The 26,515-nt window shown below is 38.1% G+C and overlaps 1 protein-coding gene across 5 annotated transcripts in view; it reads right to left on the bottom strand.

Annotated features, from left to right (window-relative positions):
• TRIM26 (tripartite motif containing 26) overlaps positions 1–26,515 on the bottom strand; it is a 101,023-nt gene that overhangs the window by 2,574 nt on the left and 71,934 nt on the right. For 3 of the 5 annotated variants that reach the window (XM_007483474.3, XM_056817816.1, XM_056817817.1), the window contains 6 exons: positions 11,880–12,368; positions 11,569–11,664; positions 3,826–4,056; positions 1,642–1,664; positions 932–1,047; positions 642–674 (listed from right to left, as the gene is read on the bottom strand). In XM_007483474.3, coding sequence (XP_007483536.1) covers positions 642–674; positions 932–1,047; positions 1,642–1,664; positions 3,826–4,056; positions 11,569–11,664; positions 11,880–12,317 — 937 coding nt within the window. In that variant the 5' untranslated portion in view covers positions 12,318–12,368. Of the gene's footprint in view, positions 1–641; positions 675–931; positions 1,048–1,641; positions 1,665–3,825; positions 4,057–11,568; positions 11,665–11,879; positions 12,428–26,515 lie in introns of all 5 variants that reach the window. The other 2 variants (XM_056817815.1, XM_016430936.2) reach the window with 1 other exon arrangement.

Raw genomic sequence — 26,515 nt, forward strand, 5'->3', positions numbered from 1 at the left:
TGAAAGTCAGAAATGGGAAAAGGATTAGGAAGAGGGAGGGACAAGAAACAAAAATTTATGAGAAAAGAAGGTAACCTAAAAAATTAAACACGGAGAAAAGAAAGTGGGGGGACAATAAATTATGGTCTTTATATCTCTTAGGAGTCAGTATATAGAAGGTGGGATTCCTTGAACCCCATTGCAAATGTAAGGACTGGGGGGCAGCTAGGTGGCTTAGTGGATTGAGAGCCAGGCCTAGAGATGGGAGGTCCTGGGTTCAAATTTGGCCTTAGATACTTACTAGCTGTGTGACCCTGGGCAAGTCACTTAACCCCCATTGCCTAGCCCATACTGCTCCTCTGCCTTGGAACTAAAACAGTATTGATTCTAAGACAGAAGGTAAGGGCCCTAAAAAAACAAATAAATAAATAAACAAAGGCAGGGATTTAGGTTAAATGTAAATAATGGCTTATGTCTATGCAATACTTTACCATTCATAAAGTCTTTTACATATATAACATTTGATAATATATGTAAGGACATTCTAAGGGAAAAACTTCTGCCACAGAAAGGGATTACTGAGAGTAGTTGTGAGAACATTACATAAGAAGAGCTTTCCTTATTTGAGAAAATTGTTCTGCTTCTCATTCCTGGACACTCACCTGTCTTATATTCCAGGACTCTCAGCAGCTTCCCTGGTAAAAAGGAAAGAGGTGATGATGAGAATCTGACCCAGTAACATGAAAGCAAGGAGGAGTGAAGGTTGGAGGGGGGGGGTCCTGTAGCAGAGTAATCGAGCATTTAAAGGACATAGCTCAGGGATCCCCAAAGAAAGCAGAGAAGGACAAGACAACACCCTAAGCTTGACTATGAGGCCAGAGAATGATGAGAATCAGAAATCAGTTAAATATTTGGGGGAAAGGGTACTACTAAGTGCCACCCCAACTTTTACCTTGAAATTCCCTCAGGCCTTTCCGCAAAGAATGAAGTTTATCAGAGAATTCTCCAGTTCTTTTCCTAATAGCTGGAGCAATGGCTTTCCCACTCCAGAACTTCTTCCGTGGATATCTAAGAAGAAAATGGCATGAAGCAAGGTATCGCCCTTCCTGGTGGAAACTTTCCTAAAGGTTGGGACACATCTTTCACATCAGGAGCAGCTAGAAAAGGCTTCATGACAAAACTATTGCAGAAAGGGCAATACCAAACTTCTGTTTTGTATGGCTCAGGTAGATAGCTCTCGGGGGATTCTTAATGGCAGAAGACTTTTCTGTTTCCACTCTATCAGGAATAAGACCACAGAGGGCAGCTAGGTGGTTCGGCAGATAGAAACTCAGGCCTGGAGATGGGAGGTCCTAGGTTCAAATCTGGTTCCAGGCACTTCCTAGCTGTGTGACCCTAGTCAAGTCACTTAACCCCCACTGTCTAGCCCTACCATTCTTCTGCCTTAGAACCAGTACACAGTATTGATTCTAAGACAGAAGGTAAGGGTTTAAAAAACAAACAAACAAGACCACACAGACATGGGACACAAGAGCAATGGCCTCCCTTGCACCATCCTCACACCATTTTCAAAAGCTTGTGGTGAATAAAAATGGGTCAAAAAAGTAAAAAGGATAAAGGTACAAAGGAATAATGTATATTATGAAAAATAAGTTCTTTTACCTGATCAGGAAGTCTCTGGTGTCCTAGAAAGGAAGGAGACACACAATGAGTGCTAACTCACTGATAAAAGAGAAAGTTTACTCATGGTTAAAGGTAAGACCATTTAAACAGGCAATAGGGACAACTGATTGGGTGATTTCTTGAGTCAGTCAGCATTCGTTCCTGTCAGAGTAAGAGTTATGAAACAGTCACTGACAATAGAGTTGTATAGGAAGTCTTGGAATATTCTTAGCTAGAAACTGTCAACCTCAAATTTCATAAACAGATGGTCTTGGATATGATTGTGAGAGGTTGATCTTAGCCAGAAAGGGTTTTCTCATTCTAAGATACTTCCCTCCCTTGGAGTTTGCCAGCTATTTCATCCATTCAAGGACTTGTTTGTTTCATTCTCTCTTGGCCATGAGTAAACTTCAATTGTTCAATCATTTCAGTTGTGTCCAACTTTTTGTGACTGCATTTGGGATTTTCTTGGCAGAGAGAATGCAGTAAGTTTGCCATTTCCTCCTCTAGTTCATTTTATAAATGAGGAACTGAGGATTTAGTGACTTGCCCAGGATCACACAGCTAGTGTCTGAGGCCAGATTTGATGTTGAGTCATCCTGATTTCAGGATCCTTGCTAAAGGTATTGGCTCATAACAAGACAAGAGGTAATAAGATCCTTTCCAGGTTTAAGACACTCCATGAGTCCTTGAATTAAGTAAGGTACCTCTAAGTCAAGGGATCCATGAACACTGGTTTATTTTTTTTAATTTAACACTTATATTTCAGGATAATAGGTTTCCTTTGTAATACTATGTATTTGAGTTTATGCATTTAAAAATATTCTGAGTAAAAGTCCATAGACTTCCCTAAGGTACTAATGGGGAAGAACCCTTGCTTTTAAACTACCTATTGTAGAGTGTCAGTCTTCATCAGTAAAGTGAGTTTCATCATCCATCAAAAGTCTGTCTCTAGCTCTTTGCTACCATTTTTATTTCAGCCAGTGTCCTTCTAATGTACAATCTGAAGCCTGGCAACCACCTAGCCCCACCCTCTGTATTCTGACTGCTCAAGATGAATACTATGGTCAGGTTCTCCTTCAACCTTTCCTTCTCCTAACTAAATTATCCTTGTCTCTCTTCCCCTTTTCTCATATCCTTAGCCCTCTATTTCTCTGTTTCTCCTTTCTGTCCCTTCTCTGACATTCTTCTAACCCAATCTTTCAATTCTCTGAAGCCTGCCTTCCCCTAACAAGTAAAAACAATGGCCTAGAGCAGCAGGGGAGCCACCTGTTATGCAGTGTTGGGAAGAATAACTAACTGCCCCTTCATTTCTACAACAACGTTTGCTTCTTTTTTTAGACTAATTATTTATTATTTTCTAAAATATTATGCATTATGACTCTCAAACTGAGGTTTTGACAATTTTTTGGCAAACCTTTACCTTGTGAACAAATAGTTATGATGGTAAGTTTTCATAATAGACACATACACATATCTACTCCAAGCAAACTGTTTAAATTCATGGGAAATATTCCATGAATAATAGCCCATGAACTCCTAAAACAAAGAACATAGAAAAGAAATGTCTTCAATATTTTAGTTAATATTTTACTTCATATCTAATATTTATCTATTTAATATTTAGTATGATATTTTAGATAAAGAGCTGAAAACAGACTTGTTGGCTATGGGTAAGACCTAGTTTCCCACCGATCACAAATGGCAATTTTGGTATAATAATAAACACAAGTGTACTCTATTACTATTAATAAGAAGGAGCAAGTTTTGACAGTAGTGACTGACTACTACAGCCACTAATTTATAGTTGATATAATATCCCTTAGAGGCAAATAAAGCCCATCTTACAAATGAGGGAAACTAAGGTCCAAAAAAACTTTAAAAGTTTTTCCAAAGGTCATATCCAAAAGAAAAGCCCAGGCAGAATAAGTTATGACTCAGGCTTGTCAGTGATAATAATTATACTACCTTATACCTTATATTTGTATACAATAATGTGTATATGCCTTATCTAATTTGCTCCTATATATATACTATAACAACCCTATGATGGTCAGGGTGAGGAATTATTATCCTTATTTTATATATGAGGAAACAAAGGCCCAGAAAAATGTTTAAGTAAGGACTTGAATCTAGATCTCTTGACTCCCAGTCAAGCTTCCTTTTCTGTAAGGAGTCTCTCACCTGCATGAGTTCTGCGGCAGGCTGCTGGGCCTTCCCCTCCAGTTCTGAGATCACAGCCCCGAGCCTAGTGACCTCCCCAGAAGTCCTGAGGTTGTACTTCTCTCTCCCCTCGATGATCTCCCGTTCTATTCCCTCAAGTCGCTCCAGCAGGTGTTGTTCTCGGTCTCTCAGAAACTGATGGCCCTGAGCAAACTCAGAGACAATATTCTGCCTCTCCATCTGGAGTTTGGTCTACAATGGACAAAGTACAAACATAGACACAAGACTAATATAAATATGTCTTCCTAGAGATCACAGGAACATAGAAGTGATCTCTTATGGTCACCAAGTCCAACCATCTGATTTTACAGATGAGGAAACTGAAGTTTAGAGCTTGCCTGAAGGCAAGTAATACAGTTGATTAGTGGAAGAGTCAAGACTAGAACCAGTCAGTTACCTAACTCCTAAGCCCAATGCTCTTTCATTAAAATTGGGGGTTCACTACCCTCCCCAAACCACTCACAGCCACTACACACTGGCTGCCACTGAGGATGGTCTCAATGATGCCTCTTTTTAAATCAGTCCATGTCAACCACTTTTCTAAGCAGTTTGTCTTGATTCATCCCATTGAAGTTTGCTCACCTCTCTCCTTTGCATTCCTCCCTTCATCATTTATGGGCTATTTAACTGAATTCCTATGCTTAGAATTCTTTTCCCTCCTCTTTTTCTACCTCCTGGCTTCAGCATGTTCCTTCAGGTCTAAAATTGAGGGAACTGAAGGGATTAGGGCAGCAAGGGGTTAATTGTGGGAAGTGAGTAATCCACACTGACCCCATCTTGTGACTCAATTCTGGGGCTAGCTCAGTTCCCTTTCTAGTCAACTATGGGTCTAGTCCAATTTGTGACCTGTGAAAATCCTTTATTCAATTGTGAGAACTGGAAAAAAATCTTATTACATTATTACATTATTTGAACCTAACCCTGCATGCTTAGGAAGCTGGACTACCTCTACCTGCTGCTTAGAGACCCCTTAACCAAGGGACCAGAAATACAGTTAGATCCAAAAATGTATGCAAGTTTTTTTCATTTGATGCAGTTTTCTCACAATTTTACGTCTCAAACAATTCATGTGTCTTATCTGAAAACTGACCTCATTCAGATAAATCATTTTATTGTTTCCATGTTCCTTTGATTGTTTACAGATACTTGGGGGGAGAGGGACACCTCTTTTTATTAATTCAAGGAACTCTACTGTATAATTAGGATTTGCTCTCCAGAACTCTAAATCCCAGCTTCCTATGTTCCCTCTCACATTACATACTAACTTAGGGAGGATATAAGTTTTGTGTAGCTTTGCCGTCTGGCCCTCTTCTCCCCTGATCATGGGTTTGTAGAAGTGGGGTGAGTCCAAGGGAGGAGAATTTTTCTCACATGTCTTTTCTCATGTTCTTACTTTTGTTCTAATATTTTTCTTACTTCAAGTGAATATTAATAAATCTTATGAAATATAATACTTGGGAGTTATTGGATATTAATTTAAATCTTATATTGTGGCAACCAGAAGTCTGGAGTTTAGAACCCTTACTCCTCTCTAAGTTGGTAGAGCAATTTTTTTAATAGATGAAAAGACAGATTAGTTTTAAAAGCGTCTGCTGCCCTCACTGCTCCTCCTCTCCCACCCATCACTGCTGCTGCTGCTGCCGCCTCCCACACTTGACCAGACACTGGCTGGGGGTCCTTGCAAGCCACTTTCTGCATGGCTAGTAATGTATAAATCTCACACACACACACACACACACACACACACACACACACACACGTCTCAAATCGGCACTAGCCACTTTTCAGCAGGGGAACACAGTATGGAGCAGCCCCTTACACACTATCAATCCCAACTCTAGCTTGGCTATCCCAGGGGGAGCTTCCATGCTCCTGGTTGTAGGGGTGAGAACTGAGGTGAGAACATGGCCACTGGTTTTTACCCCTGGGGGGAGGGGGAAGGAAGAATACTCTTCCAAATCTCTTAACTTTACTCCTAGCCAGTACATACTAGGCTAGCACTACCTACAGACAGGAAGTAGAATTGCAAGCATGGCCCAGTTTCCTGTTTATCTCAAATAGCGTCCTTTTCCAGAGAGCCTTACCAAAGTTTTAGGATGTCCTTTCTTGCTACCTTTCCTCGGTGCACTTGTCCTTGCTGTTAGCTTTGAGTAATCTCAAGATTCAGAAGGGAGAGTCATTCCCCTTACTATCTAAGCATGCTTAGCCTCTGCAACACATCCAATATGGGGTTCGTCCATACTATGCTCAGTGCGGGTATGAGGAACCCCAGCAGTGTGACCAAAGGAAGCTAAATGGATGATGATACTCAGGAGGGGAAGGAACCTTAAAGAGTTTGGAGATGAATTTTTAGCCTTTTCAGACTCCACTGCCTTATGGATGTTACCTGTTTCAGTTTGTTACCCTCCAAATAGTGAAGAAGTCTCTGTAACGTATCTATTGGAATTGGAGAAAAGGACTCATGGACTGATTGCTCACATGTACAACCTTCTATTGACACTGGATGCCTATATCCTGTCACATATACTGTATTTGCTGATTGTTTGTTTTAAGATTTAATTCTGTTTTTTAAATTCACATATTAATCCAACCTATACTATTCGGATACACCATGTCATTTTCACCTACTGTGTTTTGGCCATTTAGCTATATATTCTGTTACATTGTCTTTATTTGTATACCCCCTATGACTGCACTGGAGAAAATACCATTATAAAAGTCCATAAACATTTTGGACAAACCCTTTTCCATGGCAAAACCATAGGTTCTTACGGATTCTGGGTTTGTCACCAGATCCATTGAGGTCATATGTTGCCTTAACAACCTTTTGTTCCTTTTTTGCCTTTGTTAATTGTCACATAGATGATGATGGATGGACTCCCTCAAACTGATTACAACCTGTATACAACCTTTGGAGAATTTAATGAGCTAAATCTCTCAATTGATTTTAAGGGGTCTTCAGAAGTGATTTTCAGATATCTAGTAGCACCACTACCTCTGACTGATCATTTGCCTACATTTGAGTTGTTTGTAACAATTAGTAGTTAAAGTAAAGTGCAAAAGCACAATTGTATTTCCCACCTCATCATTTATAAAAATGTAATGGATAAGACATCAAAAGTGATTTTCACTTTTGTATTCCTTGCCTCCACACTGCAATGGCAATGGATGGGACATAGAGACATGCCTTTTATGGCTGTTATAGTCTCATACCAGAGGAGGGAGGTTTCCCAAGAGGCTTGGTTACCCTGTGATTGATTACTATCTCATCTGGGAGGTGGGAAGGTTTTCCCAAGGGGCCTCTGAAACCCCTAGATGGGTTTTATAATTGTAACTCTTCAGCTTACTCTAATCTTCCACCAGAATGATCTAGATTCTTGTTGACATTTTAGACCCAAAAGATTTTCATCAGCAGTACAGGGGTTTTTCTGGGCTCTCCTGCCAATTTTTTGAATGATGGCAGTAATAGACTTTATTAAAAATATCTCAGCCAAAGTTGAAGGATTGACTAGATCTAGAGAACTTGTGACAAGTATACATGAGCTTCAGTGGCTATAGAGACTCATGTGAATCCTAATGATAGCAGGTTTGCTTGCTATTGTCATTAAATAGTGTTATAGGGAAATGAGCAGGAGCAGGAGATCCTGCAAAGGCAGAAGCAAGAAGGTTCCAGAACTCTAGAGAAGTGACAGGGCTGTTGGTTCTGCTAAGAGACAGTTGAGCAGGCAGGAGGTTGAGTTTCTGTCTAGTTTTCTAGTGTGGACCTAGTGAGCTAGATATTCTCTCTCCTATGGTTTTCCTTCTGATCCAACCTGTACCCCTGTATCCTGTGGACTGACTGAGATATTCCTACAGAGCTGCTTGAGACAACAAAAGCCATCTGTCAGTGAGACTATCCCTTTGAGCCCTGGTCCTGCTTACCTTCTAGCCCTACTACCTCCATCACCATCCAAGGGGGGAAATTTGGGTTAGAGATGTGTAGTTTATTGTAGGAAATGGGACTTTTAGGTAGTGAGCTAACTGGCAGTGCAGACACCATCTTTATGAAGTTATCAGCTTGTTTTGGAGGAGGCTTATTTAATGTTCTTTAGTTTAGATATCCCAAGCTCTTTTAACCTTTCCCTTAGTTATTAAACCAAACTGTCCTATTATTATACAGTGTCTGTGTTTATTAGCTCAGAGTCTGGCTCTGCCTGCCCTGGGCTGGTATACCCTTCCCAAACCAGATTACTAGCCCTATAATACCACCCTTGAACCTACAAGTGTCAAATTAGTTATTTCAATTAGGTATTTCAATAGGCTATTATGATCTGGGGGATTTTGGTAGTTCTTTGAATGTGCATTAGCTGCTGTACTACTGTTTTAAAAAGTTGTTACTTGATGAAAATTATGTGCACTCACACTGTGAATCATGGCCAAGAAAAGAGGAAATAGATCTCATTTTTTTGGATGAGAAACCTTTGTAGTCTGCCTCTACTTGGCTGACACTTTTTCACCGTGAACTATATATTTTTAATTTTTTTTCCCTCCTATGTGCAATACAGTATGAGTTTTCTTTTTCTCTCATTTTTTTGTACTTGAAGCATGTTACTAGTATTAATGGTTTTTTGATTTTACACTAAGGTAAGTTGCTGGGAGCCATCAAAGACCACACTGTTTGACGTGGTCACACATGAAAACCAAGGACTGCAAAGCAGCCCCAAGAAAGGATGGAAACACCTACTGAAACCCACCCCCAAGTGACTTTCCTTATTAACATCCCCTCATTATTGGAATTGCTATGATTATTATTCTTACTTAGCCCTGGGGAAAATAGATGAGAGCAACATGCTTGCAGAGTTAATATAGATGTCCCACTTTGTACCCTCAGAATATTACCAGGAGATCCCATTTACAAAATTAAACCTAAGGATTCTTATATACCCATTTAGAACTCTCTTTTCTAGGCATAAAAACTTCTGGCAAATCTGTGTCATATTGATTCTACCCTCTGACCCTGCACTTAGCAACAATGTTTTCTTGACTATCTCCTTGGGCTTCACTTCTGTTGTTAGGTTCTATGAAAACATTTATGCTAAGAATGAAATTGGGTACCAAGAAGATGTGTGATCATGAGGGTATAAAATAAAGCTAAGTCTTAGCCAAGGTGGAGCAGTTTCTCTGTGAAACCCTGTGCTGCAGGTTGAATATGAAAGCTGTCTCCCATTCATCATTATTTCACCTAAGTTGCCATACCCAGTCAGGAGGAACCCTCAGCTTTGCAGTCCGTAGGTCAGCTTGCGAAAGTAAGTTTAAAATGTTCATTAGCCCTAATGTCAATGCAAACCCAAAAGCTTTAGACTTTGGAAACCTGACATTGATTGTTAAATACTATGGGACTTTGATTAATGATTGTGTCTGACTCCAGGAGAAGGGATCACAAAACAGCCACTACACAGTGCCAAGGAAGCACAAAGTTAACTTGCCCAGTGCCTAGAAGCCCAAGGTCAAGGAGACCGACTGATTCCAGTGGGATTGATGAGATTCTGCACCGAGAGGGGACTTGAACTTATTTGGGGATTCAAGGAAGCAGCTATTTGCAAAGTCAGATGCAGGATTCCCTCATGCCAAATCCAGACTTCTACCAAGTACCTTAATTTGGCTGCCATTTTGGCTCCCCTATCCCTGAGAGCAAAGGTAAAATCAGACCACAGAATATTTCCCTTCTGATTCAAATTCAGTCTCCTTTCTGTTTTTCATAGTGCAGCAATTTCCTGTAGTCCTGGCTGCTGACTGGGTAAGTGCATAATTGCTACAGGCTTGTGGAACATAAATCATTTTAATAGGGCCCTGATTCAAGGACATGTTATAGGTTTATTTTTCCTTTCTTAGAATTTTTATACATGAGACTTTGATATTTTATGTTTCATCTAGAAGTTACTTTTTCTCTTTTATTTGAGTTTTTTTTTGACAATTGATTCATATACCTAATAACTCTGCCTTGTGTCCCAGAGTGATCTGTTTATTGGTCAACATCCTCCTCAGTGGAAATTGTATTATTGTCATGAAATTCTAGATTTAGAAAAATTGTTATTGTTTGAGAATAATTTTAAGATAAGAAACTTGCTACCCCCCTGAATCAAGATAGTGAACTGTTTGGAGAAGGTGCCATCAAGAAGCCTGCAGAAACCACACACTGAACCAAAACATCCAGAATAAACTTTAGAATGTAGTGAAATTGAACTGTGGGGGTTTCAATGCATTTATTTTAAATGTAAACTCTTATGCCAAAGGGGAATGCCCCCTAATTGGCTTTGGTTTTGTTCTCTTTCTCTCTTATTTACCTCTTATCCCCAAATTATTATAATTTCCCTTTAGAAACGGCAATATTGTATGTACCACTCCTTAGAGATCTTTAGAGATATAAGTTGGTAAAGTGTATTGATTCATTGGGGAAACTAGGCATGTAAATCTGAGAGATTTCTACATGCTCATTTTCCAATGGAATCACGGGGGGGGGGAGGGGATTGTGTAATTAGGATTTGCTCCACAGAACTCTAAATCTCAGTTTCCCATGTTCCCTCTCATATTATGTGCTAACTTAGGGAGGATATAAGTTTTGTGTAGCTCCATCTTCTGGCTCTCTTCTCCCCTGATCTCAGTTTGAGGAGGTGGGGTAAGTCCCAGGCAAGAGGATTTTTCTCACATGTCTTTATTCAGGCTTTTACTTTTGTTCTTGTATTTTTTCCTACTTCAAGATTTAATAAATCTTATAAAATATAATACTTGGAGTTATTGGATATTAATTAAATCTTACAGTACCTGTTAACTCTCCCTATTTCAACTTGGAAAGAACCCAATCTTGATTATGTAGTTGTATTGTCTGTACAATTACAGGTACCTAGTTGTAATAATATTGTTTCCTCTTAATTAATTGACTATATTTGATTGTTTTTAATGTGTAAAAGTCTGTCTCCCCTTGTATTTGAGTTCCAGCCCTAAGCTGAGGTTCTAGTTTATTCAGCAACTGCCACACATTGCTTAATAAATCAATAGGCTCAAAGATCAAACTTTTGTTTTCTCAGTCATTTCATCTTTCACCTATCACAAAGTCCCACTTTCTGCCAGAAACTATTCCCAAATCCCCTTCATGTTAGTACCTTCCCTCTGTTGATTATCTTCAATCTAGTCGTTCAATCTTATTTGTACATAGCTGTATTTACAATGTCTTCTCTGTTGGACTGACCATGAGCTCCCTGATAGCAGAAATTGTCTTTTCCCCTTCACTGTAGCCCCAGTCCTTAGCACTCTACTTGGCACATTGTAGGCACTTAATAAATGCAAGCTGACTGATTGAATTCACAAGCCAAATTCATCTTTCCCTTCCTTTTCTCCTGAAATATTTATTACCTATTTATTGTCATGTTTAATTATTTTTTTTAACCCTTACCTTCCACCTTAGAATAAATACTGTGTATTGGTTCCAAGGCAGAAGAATGATAAGGGTTAAGCAATGGGTGTTAAGGGACTCATCCAGGGTCACACAGCCAGGAAGTGTTTGAGTCCAGATTTGAACCTAAGACCTCCCACCTCTAGGTCTGGCTCTCAATCAGCTGCCCCCTGTAATGTTTATTCTTAAGTGTTTATGATTCTGAAATGTTTAGGAGTCTTTTAACAGAAACATTGTGAATGTGCCTAGATGTCTGGCTTGAAAGTTTCACTTACCAGCAGGTGCTGAATTTCAGTTTCCCCCTTCATCTGAAAGCTCTGAACCCTTTCTTTGTCTCTCCTTAGGGTGCCCAGGTGACTCAGGATTTTTTCCTGTGGAAAAAAATAAGCAAATAAAGGTCAATTGGAATCTAATTTGAGACCTAGAGCAGGGTTAGATTGGACTATAAAATCATTACCACTTTAGACTGTGTGAACGCTTGAATGCTTGATGGCAGGGGGCCCCAGGTCTGACTGGCACCAATTCTCATGGGGAAAGATAGAGAGGTTTGAGACCATCCTTCTGGCCCAGAAACCCAAAGTCTTACCCGGTGGGGCTGGGCAGCCTTCTCAATGAGGATGGCTGTGTGGTATTTGTGCTCCCTGGACTCACGGCACATCACACACAGAAAACGCCCATCATCCTCGCAGTAATAGTGCAGTTTCTCCTTGTGCCGTTCACACTGCATCATGGTTGTAGGTTCAGGCCGCTTCTCCTTTGCTTCTTTCCCCTTTTCCACGTTGAGTCTCTCAATATTTTGCACAAGGCTGGCCAGCTGCCAAACTGGCCGGATGTTATCCTTCTTAAAGGACTTCTTGCAGAGTGGGCATGATGGGCGGCCCCCAGGGGGGGCTCGGATGTCTATGACACAACCTCGGCAGAAGACATGACCACAGTCGATGGTCACTGGGTCCCTCAGGTAGTCGAGGCAGATGGAGCACGTCACCTCCTCTTCCAAGGTTCTCAAAGGGGCCGAGGCAGCCATGGTGCCTGTTCCACAGCACTGATCTCTACTCAGTGGATGGGCTCCTTTTTCCTGTAGACCAGAGGATGGAATCAAGAGTATGCATGGGAACTTATTAAAGTGGCAAAGATCTGGAGGAAGAAAAAGTGGATGCATAGTCAATAGGGAAAAGCTAAACAAATGGTCACACAGGGATGTAATGGAATATTATCAGGCATAAGAAATTACAAATGTGAAAAATACACTTAGACTTGCTGAAATAAATAGAGGCAAGAAAACAATGAGCAAGATGACAACAGTATAAATTAAAAGAAAGGGGGGTGGGGGTAGAGCAGCTGGGTGGCTCAGTGGATTGAGAGTCAGGCCTAGAGACAGGAGGGCCAATGTTCAAATCTGGTATAAGACACTTCCTAGTTGTGTGACCCTGAGTGAGTCACTTAACCCCCATTGCCTAGCCCTTTCTGTTCTTCCTTGGAATCACTACACAGTATTGATTCTAAGATGGAAGGTAAATGTTTAAAACAACAAAAAAGATTAGAATGACAAAACAATACCAAACACATTGTGTAATTATAATGACCAAACTTGGCCCTGAGAAGTGATGTACCTTCCTCACATCAGGGGAGAAGAGAGAGAATATGGGTGTGGAATGCTGCATAAACTGTCAAAAAGTTTTGTTCACCTGGTTTTTCCCAACCTTGTTACAAGGGAAGACTGAATGGGGCACGGAAGGGAGAGGTATAATCAGAAATGACTGTTGATGTAAAAATAAAAGCATTCCATTTGAAAATTAAACTGAGACAAAGCATAATCAATTTGTTCAACTAGCAATAACCAATAAACTGGGGCAACAGGTTCTCTCAATGACCAAAAACCACAAAGTAGGGCTTACTAACCTTTATATAGTTTTGAGAAGTAAAAGAGAACAAAGAACAGCAAACATCGCAGATGGAAAACAATATGATTTGTTACAAAATCTTAAGTATCAGAGGCAGTAAAAACACTATGATTGGCTAGATATTTGAGGATAGCAACAACCCCTCCTATCCTGTTGTCAAGGAATGGTTGATACTCCATCTGCTCATTAGTGAAACAGAAATAAGAGACTTCTTGGCATCCACCTGCATTTTGTTAAGACTTGTTAGTAGAATAACAAATCTCTTTTAATTATGCATTGGAATACAAGGTTTGTTAGTAAGATAACAGATGCCCCTTAAGTGGAGCAAGAGATAATGTCCTGAGATTCCAACAGGCCTGATTAAGGGTATAAAAGATAATAAATTTCTTCTAATCAAAGTGACTTATAGGCAAACTGAACTTTTAAACCTTAAATCGGTATCAGAATCAAAAATTGAACTTCAAATCCACGGATTTCTGAACTTAATTTAGACAAAGAAGCTTGTAATAGACAGTTATATAAAATATATAAAAGGACTAATTACAGGGGAAATTAGGTGACTTAGCAGACAGAGGTAGGCCTAGACAATTTCTAGCTGTGTAACACTAGAGAAGCCACTTAATCCCACAGTATTGATTCTAAAACAGAAGGAAGGTTTTGTTTGGTTTTTTTAAGGGATTAAATACAGAATAAAGACATTTTTATAAAAATCATCATGTTTTAAATTAATAAAACAATTTAAAAGACTGAACATAAGAGAGTAACAGGTGTCAATCACACTCAAAAGCACCTACTCCAAATAGTCAAAAAGCAAACAATCTGCATATACTGAGTGTCTAGAAGGTGCCTAGCATTGTATTCACTTAATGGTAAACTATAGGATAAGATGCAGCACAGTTCCTTACATAGTAGGTATTTAATAACTCCCCCTCCCCTATTAAGCCCCCTACCATTAGATAATGATAATTTGTATTAAAGGCCTACATAATATGCATGACCAAACAAAACAAACTCCCTCACTGGCTATGTCCAAAAGGATCTGTCTAATTCTTTAAGACCAATCCCTCTCTGGCAGGAAGGACAGCAAGTCGGCTTCAACTTCTGTTCTCTGAAATCCTGATTTGTCATTACCTTGATCAGACTTCTAAAGAATTTCAAAGTTGTCTTTGTATTGTGGTCATTGTATAAATTCTCCTCCTAGTTCTGCTCACTTCATTCTGAATCAATTCATAAGTCTTCCAAGTTTCTTCTAAAATTATTTATTTCATCATTTCACATGGCACAATACTGCATTACATTCAAATATTATAATTTGTTTAGTCATTGTTCATCGGGCAAGTACCTACCTACAATTCAATCTTTTGCTGCTATGAAAGGAGATGCTGTATCTTTTAATATAGAGGTCCTTTTCCTCTTCATGGTCTCTGGGTTATATGCCTAGTAGTGGGTCAAAGTTTAGAGACTTTGGGATATAATTCCAAATTGCTTTATAGAATGGATGTACTAATTAATAGTTTCACTAAAAGAACATTAGCACATCTGTTTTCCCAGGAGCCTAACATTGATCATTTTCCTCTTTTGCCATCTTTGCAAATCTTATTAGCATGACGTAAAACTTCACAGATTCATTAACTTGCATTTCACCAATTGTTATTGTAAGTTATTATTTATAATTATTATGTAAATTATAATTATCACAAATCATTATTAGTGACTTGGAACATATCTTCAGCTTGAGTTTCTACCTCTGAATACTGCTTGTTCTTATCCTTTGACTATTTATCTACTGTGGAATATTAAGTCTTATCAATTTGAATTAGTACTGTATATAGAAGGTATCCCCAAAGTCTTACATTAATAGCTTATAATAATTGATATGTTGGAAAACATATTTCATTGTTACTTCTCCTTTTCACCGCATTGGTTTTATTTGTTCAAAAACTGTTTAATTTTATTTATCAGAATTGTCTGCTTTATGTTGTTAGATAATGATCATTTTCCAATATATAGTGAAATGAATCCTTCCATATAACAACAAAAAATGAGCAAGCAAAACTACCTAACAATGCAACTGAGCCAAACAGCATAGGCAAAATTCTAAGGTGTAGGCCCCAAACTTTAGGGAGAGGAGAAAAAGTATACTTTATCCTCTCTTCTCTGGAACTATTTTCATTGCAATCAATTCAGAAGCTTTTTAATGTTTTTTTTTACATCACTTTTACCATAAAATATATAAAAAATTTTGATTTCTTTGCTGTGTCAATTCATACATATATTTCTGTGTTTCTCTGAATTCTTCATATCTGTCATTTTTTTCAATAACCTGCAGCATTACATTCCTCTCCACAAGTTGTTCAGTCACTTCTCAAATCAATGGGTACCTGCTTTGTTCCCTTTTTTGCTGCCACAAAAAGGGTTGGCTAGGAATATTTTTTAATATATAGCACTTTTTTTGCATTGACTTCTATGGAATATAAGTCCAGGAGTGGAATCATTAGGTCAAAGGACATGAGCAGTTTGGTGCCTTAATTCTAAAATGCTTTCAGGTGTTTGCATCAATTTATACCTCTACCAATAGAAATATTAATGTATCTGAGTTCCCACATTCCAATATTGAATATTCCACTCTGATGGCTAGGAGGTAAAATCTTAAATGTATTTTAGTGAGCCCTTCTGTTATTATTGGTGATTTGGAGGATTTTTTCATCTGGTTGACAACCATTTTTATTTCTTCTTCTGAAAACTATGTATATCCTTTTACAACTTATCTATTGGAGAATAGAACTTATTGTTCCAATTTTCTATACATCTTGGCTATCAGTATTTAATCATATGTATTTGATGCAAAGCATTTTTCTCCCAACTGACATTTCTCTTCTTACCCCAGCTACATTGATACTGTTTATGCAAAAGCTTTTTAATTTTATCTAGTCAAAATTCTTTACTTTCTGTTTTATGATATTCTTTGATAGTTTGGAAAACTTGAGAAATACATTTCTGAAATTATACTTAAATCAATGGCATCGGACTGATATTTTAACCCTTACTTTCTTTCTTAGTATTGATAACAACTATCAATTCCAAGGCAAAAAGTGGTAAGAGCTGGGTGTCTTGCCTAGGGTCACACAACTAGGAAGTATCTGAAGCTACATTTGAACCCAGAACCTCCCATCTCCAGGTCTGGCTCTATTCATTGAGCCACCTAGCTGTCCCAAGACTAATTTCTTAATAAGGCCTGCTATGATTGTATGTAATCCAACTAGATCATATTAGTAAATTGTTAGTTTAATTTCCCATCCTCCTAAGCCCACAATTTGGTAAGATTTCTTTCTATTGTGAGTTAAGTCCTGTTCCTCATTTTGATTCTCAGAAACTTACAAACTTCACATGATGTTAAACTAAGATATTGATGTGGTCAATGACCTATTAATCAATAAACTTATATAATGCCTAGCCAATTAGAGAAAAGGAATGTCTGGATTCTAGTTGCCCATTCCAGGAACCACAATTTCCCTATTCTTGTCTTTACTCAAGGCATCTAAAGTACGGTAAATTCACTTATGGAAAGCCGATATAATTTGCAGTTCGCATCCTCTGTGTCAACCAATAAGAAATCAATAAACACTCATGTTACTAAGATTTTGTAATTTACCTCAGTTTCTCTTTATTGTCCATAAAAGAGCTATGTGAACTCTCCAGTGTCCTTGGCTACTGAGGAGTCTCAGGACCCATTTACTAGCAATTAATAGCTTTGCTAATAAACTGACCCTGAAGATTTTTACTGTGATAAAACCTTGATTTATTCAAGTTTTGCTTCTAATACATACTAGTTATATAACCATATGCAACTTACTTAATCCTTTCACCAGCTCCTAGAAGTCCATGGATTTTTTGACTACTGTATTTGCTTCTGCTTCTCTAGTCTGCTCCATTGATTTACACCTTTCTAAATAGTACCACACGGTTTAATTTTGATGATTACCTCATGATAAAACAGTATTCCAAGTCTAGTAAAGCTTAAAACTGCCCTAAGGCTTTTGGGACACCCAAAATGAGATTTGGTGGGGCTAGGCCCAATGCATTCCCTTTTTAAATTATTATTTCTCTTGCATTCTAAGCTTTTTGTTCCTATGAATGATTTTGTTAGTTCGACTATTTTTCCAATGTTAATCCAATAGTATCATCCTTTTTTATTATATTAGCAGAGCACAACTATGACCAATTCCCATGTTTCTCCAATTGCTTATGTCTTCCACTATTTCTTTAAAGAGTGTTTTGCAGTTGCATTAAGAAAAGTTCTCTGGTTCTGGAAGTCAAACATTAGCACCTAAACATTTCATGCATTTTGTAGTAATTTTGAATAGACTTTAGCAACATGAACTTGAAGCCAGGAAGAATTCTGACATATACTAACTGTATGACCCTAGGCAAGTCACTTAACCTCTTACGGTTCTAGGCAACTACCCTAAGATTGCTGAGAAGAGGCCAAACTGTGCAATGAAGGAAGCTTCCTCCCACATGAAGTTCATCATACTCACAGAATCATAGGTCCAGTCCCTATCCCTATCCCTTTGAATAGATTTGTTTTTTCTGTCAAAACAAATACACTGAGAAAATTCATTCAAAATGACTACAAAACGCATCAAATATCTGGTTATTAAACTACCAAGTTACCTAATGATTAACCGACCATTATCAATGTGGAAGGTATCCTTAAACCAGCTGTTGGTAGAGAGTCAGAGTATTGGAGAAAAGAATGTAATTCATAAAAATCTAGAATCATAAGAAAAGTTATGGTTGTGAGAGCCATACTGACTCCACCTTGTGACTCAATTCTAGAACTAGCTTAATTCCCTTTCTATTTAATGATGAGTCTAGTCCAGCTTCTGTCTTGTAAGAAAGCTTTATTCAATTGCTGGAATTATGGGGGAAAGCTTGATTGCATTATTTGAGCCTAGCCCTGTGTGGCTGGGAAGCTAGAACACCTCTATCTGCTATTTAGAGACCCTTCACCAAGGTCCCAGGTTACCAGAAATCTAGATAGCTCCTAAGACTGATGCAAGAAGTTTTCTCACAACTGTACCTCATAAGCAACTTATCTGAAAGTTGTCCTTATATAGATCAGTTATTATTTCCATGTTTCTTTTATGATTTAATTGGCTAGAATTCCTTTAATTGTTACAGACACTTAGGGAGCATGGGAGACACTTTTCTTAAATTCAGGGAATTGTACCTGTTCAAGCTGTGTAATTGGAAATCTGTTACCCTAAAAACTGCATATTCCAAGAGCCCACTGACTTCCTGTTGTTTCATGGTGACATAGATAGAGAGATATATTGGATGGGGTTCCTGGTCTCGATCTCTTTCCTTGCTGGGTCAGGACACTGGTAGAGCCGAGCTGTTTGAACAGATAGATTAGCCATTGGTACATGTTTTTTTTTTATTTTGTTACCTTTTTATTTCATCACTTCTAATGATCATTAATAAATCTTTTTAAATATAATATTTTTATTATTTGAGATTAATTTTAATGTTTACAAAGCTCCCCCTCCCAACCTGGAATCTTTCATCTAATTAGAAAATGATTATCTAATGTTGCATTATTTCCTTTTGATTAATTGGTCTTATTTGATTGTTTTTAATGTATAAAAGTCTGTTTCCCTCTATATTCTGGGTCCAGACCAAAGCCTCAGAGGGGGCCTGGTCCCAATTTGTTAGGCAACTGGCATGCATTTCTTGATAAATCAATATGCTCAGAAGAGCAAACCTTTGTTTCCTCAGTCATTTCTCCTTTTGCCTCATCACATGGTGTACAACTGAAACAATCTTGAACTATTTAAACATGGCAGACGAATCAGGCTAGCTGAAGCAGTGAAGCACTCTGAGGGAGACACAGAAAGCTGCCAGTGATGGTAAAATCACCCTCTGCCACCACCTTGTTCATCATTTCCCCAGAGATCCTGAAGGGGAAAGCGTAGGCCCCTGAAACCAAAAGCCCTGGGAATAGTGGCAATAAAAGATGACATAAAGAGAAGGGATTAACATGTGCTTTGCTGCGACATCCTAAATTAGATCATGGGATTTTTCCATCTGACTATTGGCTGAAACATTCCATGTATTATTTCTCCCACTAGAATACAAACTCCTTGAGGGCAGGGATTGATTAATTTTCTCTGTGTATCACCAATGCTTCACAGATAGGAAGTGTTTAAACATTTTATTTCATTCATTCATTTCTTTTGGATTTTTTATATCATTTGGCATTAGTTATCTCTTTTTAAGTGTGTCTTTCATATTCGTCTCTTTATTAAAATATTTACAACTTCATGGCAACAAGGATTTTATTTAATATTCTTGCCATCTTGAATTTATTAATGATTTCCTTTTTATCCTAGCATGTGGTCAAATCTTGCAGAGGTGCAGAAAAATACCTTCCTTAAGATTCCCATAAGGTAATTATCATTATTACCTCTATTTTTCCTAATATTGTGCTCAGATCTTTAAATTCTTTCCTGTTTATCTTTGTTAGATTTTTACTACATTAGAAAGAGGAATAATGACACCTCCAACAATTATAAACTAACTCAGGTTTCCTTTTAGTTTCCAATTGATTTATCCTTGTAAATACTTGGATGCTGGGATGGCTAGGTGGCGCAGTGGGTAGAGTGTTAGGCCTAGAGTAGTCATGAAGACTCATCTTCCTGAGTTCAAATCTGGCCTCAGACACTTAATGTTCTCTCCTCTCTGAAGAGGGCCAATGACATCACGGGGTGATTTCTTGACCTGTGAGTGAATTGGAATTTCATAAGTCAGAATTACATCAAGTCGGGGGCAGCTGGGTAGCTCAGTGGATTGAGAGCCAGGTCTAGAGACGGGAGGTCCTAGGTTCAAATCTGGCCTCAGACACTTCCTAGCTGTGTGACCCTGAGCAAGTCACTTGACCCCCTTTGCCTAGCCTTTACCACTCTTCTGCCTTGGAGCCAATACACAGTATTGATTCTAAGACAAAAGGTGAAGATTAAAAAAAAAAAAGAACTATATCAAGTCATCAGCCTCACTCTCTCTTTGAGGCTCATCAAAGTCAGTGAGTGACAAGACAAAAGTCAGGAAAACTCGGATAGCCCAGATGCAGTGGATGACCTTGGCATCCTCCACCTTGGCATCCTCCGTGTCTGACTGAGCTCTAGGCATTCCACAGAGCCTGCTTCAGCCACCTTCACAGCCACTGGAACAAACTGCTCTCCTTGGCCCCTTCCATTGGGTGGGGGAAGGTACCTGTGCTTGGAATAGATACCCCCTGACTCACTATGGGTTTGAGGCCTGTCTAACCTGTTTCAGTCTGTTTGCCAGAATGTGGCCTCTTCAAATGTTACAGCTTCTTGGAGTCAAAGGTGAGACCTGGGTGAAAGTTGGACATCAAAGGTGAATTAACAGTCCCGAAAAAGGCTGGGCAAGGCCTCACACCATAGGTGCTAGTGCTCATACCCCTCACACCCCATACACTCCCTCCCAGAGGCTTACTAACTAGGTGATGTTTCCTCATCTGTAAAATGAACTGGAGAAGGAAAGGGTAAACCACTCCAGTATCCCTGCCAAAAAAAATCTAAATGGGGTCACAAAGAGTTGGAATGACTGAAAACAACTGAACAACAAAGAACTACGCCATCTAAGTACTTTGAGATTTAATACCGATAGTTTCATTTTATATGATGACTTTAAGGACATTTCTTTGCATGACTCACTTAACTCCATCTATTTTTACTTGCCTTGTCAGCAATTAACGTCATTCCTGTTTTTTAAGATCTTGCTACAGTGTAATATATTCTACTCCAACTCCTCATTTTAACCCTGCATGAATCTTGGTTTTAAGTGATTCTTATCAACAAATGATTGAATTTTGCTTTCTCATTTACATTCAAAATTATGATTATTGTTTATTTGTCCTTTTGCTAAATCCTATTAAAATATTTCTTATCTCTCTCTTATCTGAAATTATCCACACTCTATTTTACTCTTTCCTTCCATATATGCCTCTTCCCCCTTCCATGGTCAACTCATCACAGGAATAAGCAGTGAGGCATTCTGAGAGATTCCTAGAGGAACGATTGATTAGGTGGCTCAAATCACCACTATCACCTTCTTGATAACAACTTCCCATCAGAACCTGGTGTAAATAGTCTGGACCCAGAGCTCAAGAGCCTCAGGAATAGCAGTACTTCAGCAGTAAAGTGTCCTCCTATAGATGGCCTCTGAAATTATTATAGAAGAAAACAACTCTTGTATTGATGATGTTACTAATGGTAATGACGATAATGATGGCTAGAATTTATATAAATTTTAAGATCTGCAAAATACTTCACACAACAACCCTAGAAGGAAGCTCCCATTATCACCATTTTACAGATGAGGAAACTGAGCAAGACTTAGATTATCTTGCCCAGATTCATGGAGAGTAAGTGTTAAGAGGCCAGAACTAAACTCATCTTTTAACTATTTTAAGTCCAGAACATGGCTTTGCTTAGGAGCCACAGTTACCAAAGACCAGGACATAAAAGTTCTTGGTTTGAGTCACAAAAATGGCTGGCTGCCCAAAGGGCAGATCAGCTCCTCAATACTATAAATATGTTGGTTGGACTTAAAATTATATAAAATAATATGGACTCTGAAATGATTATATCTCAAGTCTGAAGTTTGCTTACCAAAATAGAGGGGAAACAAAGTAGAGAACTGTGAAATAAGTTAGAGAATATACATATACTAGTCCTCAGCCAGGAGGGCCGGTGGTGAGTAACTACCGTGGCCTCCTCCTCCAAGATGGAAACTAGTCCCTCCAGAAACTAAGAAAGGAGTCAGCCCTTTTCACTCATCCATGAAGCAGTCCAGAAGTCTTAATCAAGTTGAAGCTGAGATCCAAGCCAAAGTATCCAGCAAAGCTCCCTTAAAGACTATCTTCAGAAGACAATTCCCAGAAGACAATCTCCACAAGACTGTCTCCACCAGACTGCCTCCACAAAGCCAGCCTCAAGCCAAAGGATTCCATGGTTTTTATGGTGATCTCTTGCTCCATCCGCTCTTCACAGAAGCCAATCAGAGTTTCCAAACTGTCTTAGCACTGCCCACAGAACAGTGTCTATGTTCTCACCCTCTGGAGGTGTAAATTCTCATCAAAGGGATTCATGGATTCTTGGCTGATTGAGTTTCTGAGGGTGTGAATTCTCATTTCCTGGCTGACAGTTGAAAGGAAGGAGCATTCTAAGTGGTTTATGAGCTCCTCCACCTAGTGCTAAGTAGGGTGTTTAAGCTTTTGTTGATTCAATTCAAAAGTAGACAAAGGAGAGTTAATCCTAGGTACTTGAGTTATTGTTAACCAAGTATTAACTCAAAATAGACAAAGGGGAAAAAAGGATTCCCTTTCACAAATGTAAACTCAGAAGAGACAAAGAGAACAAAGAATTCCCTTTTCACAATATCTACTCTAGTAAAACTTCACTTTACCAGTGATCAGCCAGAGAAAGGTATAGCTTTCAAGAATGAATCCAAAAGCTACAAGAAGTGAGGGCTTGTAAGAGAGTGTCAGATGATATTGGAGAAACCACAGTGAGGAATTTGGGAGCCATCAGGAGGGGTAGCAGCACTCTGATCAGGACTCCTTCCCTTTCCTCCCCACCCCAGAACAGAAGGTCCCTATGCTGAGAATGCCATAGAGAGACCTGAAGACTCAGCATTCTCAAACTCAAGAAGTCAGTGGGATTAATCCTGGAAGATGAAACTCAGCATAAGAACCCAAGTGATATAGATAGAGATCAGAGGAAACCCCCACCCACCCACCCAAAAGATCTGCAGAGAGGGGAGCATGATCCTGAAATAAAGACTCAGTTCAGGAACTAAGAATGGAGAGAGAGGTAAACTAAAGAAAAGACTGACCACTATAAAGTATTGTATTATTCAAAAATGTCAAAAATTCAAGCTAGAAGAAAAATCACTATAAAGCTACAAGTAGACTCAAAAGGAAAATATGGATTTTTACGCAAGGATTACATGGAAATGAAGAGATAAATAATTAACTAAAAGGCCTTGATGAAAGAATTGAGAGGTAAATGAATAGCCTGGGAAAAGTGGTAAACCTTATTTAAAAAATGGAATCATTGAAAACTAGAAAGAACAGACTAAACAGAAATCAATGATTTCATGAGACAATGAAAAATATAAGAATAAGGGGGGGGGGGACCTGAAAACAAACAGAAGAAAATTTAAGGGATCTACTATCAAAAATTGAAATGAAAAATAATATGAGATAATTTAAGAATCACTGGACCTTCTGAAAACCATGATCAAAAAAGAAAGCCTGGTCACTCTATTTCAAAAATACATAAATGAAAACTATACAGATCCATTTGAACAAGAGGAAAAAATAAAAATCAAAAGAGCACTTATCACCTCCTAAAAGAAACTCCCAAATTCTCAGGAATATCATAGCCAAAATCCAGAACTTCAACCTCAGAGGGGGTTAAAAAAAAGGGGGGAGGGGTTAAGGGCAAAAGCTATACATACTTATAACTGTTATGATTAAAATTATTTTGAGAGACTGGTTTTAGAGTAAGAATATCATTTTATTAATTAAGCTAGCATAATAACCAATAAAGTGATAGGTCATTGGCCTTCTTTAACTCTGAAGGACCTCAAGGCAGACCTATAAAGCGTTTTAGGAGCTTGTTATTCAGCTCTTCCCTAGAACATCCCAAGACACTGTATAGTTAGAAATTCTTGAACCTTCAAACAAAACTGTTACCCAAAGTTCTTTTCTGTATAACCTAGAATCCTTTTCCCTTTTACTGCATCCTCATGTCTTTGCATGATTGTATTTAAGTGGTAGTAACTCTTCCTCCTTTTGCCTGCGACTGGGCTGAGTTCAGGCAGTTCTTTTGCTTTAGTTATTATTAATAAAACTTTACAAAATATAATATTTAGTTATTGAATATTAATTTTAAAACCCACATTTGGCTGACCACAAAGGAGATAGAATTCTCAAATATTTTTAAGATAGAATAGATATATTTTTTCAAGTCTGCACTCCTGCCCACCTGCTTTCATGCCATCTCAGCCACTGTGCTCCGCCACGACCAGACCCACCTGCTATTCCAAGCCACTGTTTTCCTGCTTCCTGCCTCTTAGCCCCAAAGAGGGTGAGATATCCCCAATCCTTTTTTGGTCACCAACCACCACCACCCCCACACACTCCCCGTGGGTTTTGACCCTGTGCAAGCTGTTTTTCCATTCAGTGTATCTCAGGAAAAATCCTATTGCAAAGCATGCTTGAAACTCTTAAACAACAGTTTGAATTGGTAGAGCTAAAAAGTGCAGTTTGGATGTGCTTAATTCTTTTCCTGGGAGTTTTTATTTTCATTGGCTACTTCCTACTTTATTTCCTTCTGCTTACACTACAAACCAACCTGAACTATTTTGACAACGTTCTAAAATTCTTAATTGCTCTCAAGATGCAAAGTGGAGATTCTGCCCTGTGCTTCTATGAGAAAATTCAGAGCTCTGGCAAAAGAAATGAGAATGGATGATAAATATAGGGAGAGGGGAAGGAAACTTTAAAAGAGATCTAGAAGTTTGTTGCTAACTATTTTGAGTTCATTCTCCTCCAATAATATAGAACAAGTCTACTGGATTGATAAAAAGGATTTTGACTGTAGTGCCTGCCTATACCTTCTCACTTGCTTATATTATTGTATTTACTGATTGCTTTAAGGTTTAAATTGTTTTAAGTTTATCGTATTAATCTAACCGATACCTTTCTGCAATACTGAATCATTATAAGCTACTATGTTTTGCCTATATTGATCTTTAATTTATACCTTTACCTTTGCTGAAGAATATATATAATGTTATATATAATATATATATATATTATATATATAATATAATGTATATAAGCTGATGAACATCTTGACCAAACCCTTGTCACATAGATGATGATGGATGGACTTCAACAACACTGGTTAAATTGTATGCAACCTTTGGAGAATTTAATGAACTAAGAATTTAAATGGTAATTCTAAGGGACCTTCAGAAATAATTTTAGCTAACTAGTGTTTTCTGAACAGATGATTTTTTAAAATATTTATATATATTATAAAGAATGTTGTATATAAATCAGGAAGTCAAAAAGAGCTTCTGTGCATGCATAATAATTTAACTATTCAGTTTAATTTACTTCCACCAGAACAATCTAGATTTATTGGTGATGTTCTGGACCTAAATTTTACTTTGTTTAAAAATATATTTGCCAAGGTTGAAAGATTTGCTACATCTGTAAAAATTGTGACAAATATCTATCAGTTCATAAATTTAAAAAAAAATTTTAATGTCATACAGTAAGTAAAAATTATCATATGAAATATGATAGTGGATTTGCTATTACCATTAACTGGGCTATTGTGAATTTGGGGGACTTTGGTACCTCTTTGAATGTGCATTATCTACTGTATTACTGTTTTATTCTGGAAATAATTTGCACTCACCCAGCGGCTCATGGTCAAGTTAAAAAGGAAATGAATCTCATTTTTTTGGTGAGAAACCTTTGTATTCTACTTCTCCTTGGCTAAAAGTGTGTCACTTATCGTAAGCTATATATTTTTTATTTTTAAAACCTTTTTTTATTATTGTTTTTCCTTGCATGTGCAATATAGTATTAAAGTTTTATTTTTTCTCTCCTTTTTGTATTTGAAGCACATGTCAACAGTATTGAGATTTTTCTTTAACTTTTTTGATTTTGCAGTAATATAAGTTTAAGATATATTTGTTCTAATATTAATGCATACCCAAAAAGCTTTAGACTATAAAAATGATGCCATTGATTTTTTTAAAATTATGGGACTTTGCTTAATGGTTCTGTCTGATCCCAGAAGAAGGGAATAACAAAAGAGCCACCATACAGTGCTAAAGAAGCACAGAGCACCTGCATAGTGCCAATGGAGCACAAGGTCAAAGAGACCAGATCCCAGTGGGACTGATGTAATTGTGAACCAAGACAAGAGGAGTTGAACTTGTTTGGGGTTCAAGGTTGAGGCTGTTTTGACATATGTCAGAGGTCAGACTTGCTCTGAGCCACATTCATTTTTGCTGCCATCCTGGTTCCCATTTGCTGCTGTAATCTAGTCCCTTTTCTGTCTTTCATAGTATGGCAAACTTTCTGTAGTCCTGGCTACTGATTGAGTAAATGCATAATTGCTTAAATAATTTTAATTGGGCTCTGATTCAAGGACCTGTTATAGATTTGTTTTTCCTTTACTTAGATTTTCTAGACATAAGACTT

This window comes from Monodelphis domestica, chromosome 2, assembly GCF_027887165.1.
Source record: "Monodelphis domestica isolate mMonDom1 chromosome 2, mMonDom1.pri, whole genome shotgun sequence".
In the NCBI taxonomy this organism is placed as follows: domain Eukaryota; kingdom Metazoa; phylum Chordata; class Mammalia; order Didelphimorphia; family Didelphidae; genus Monodelphis; species Monodelphis domestica.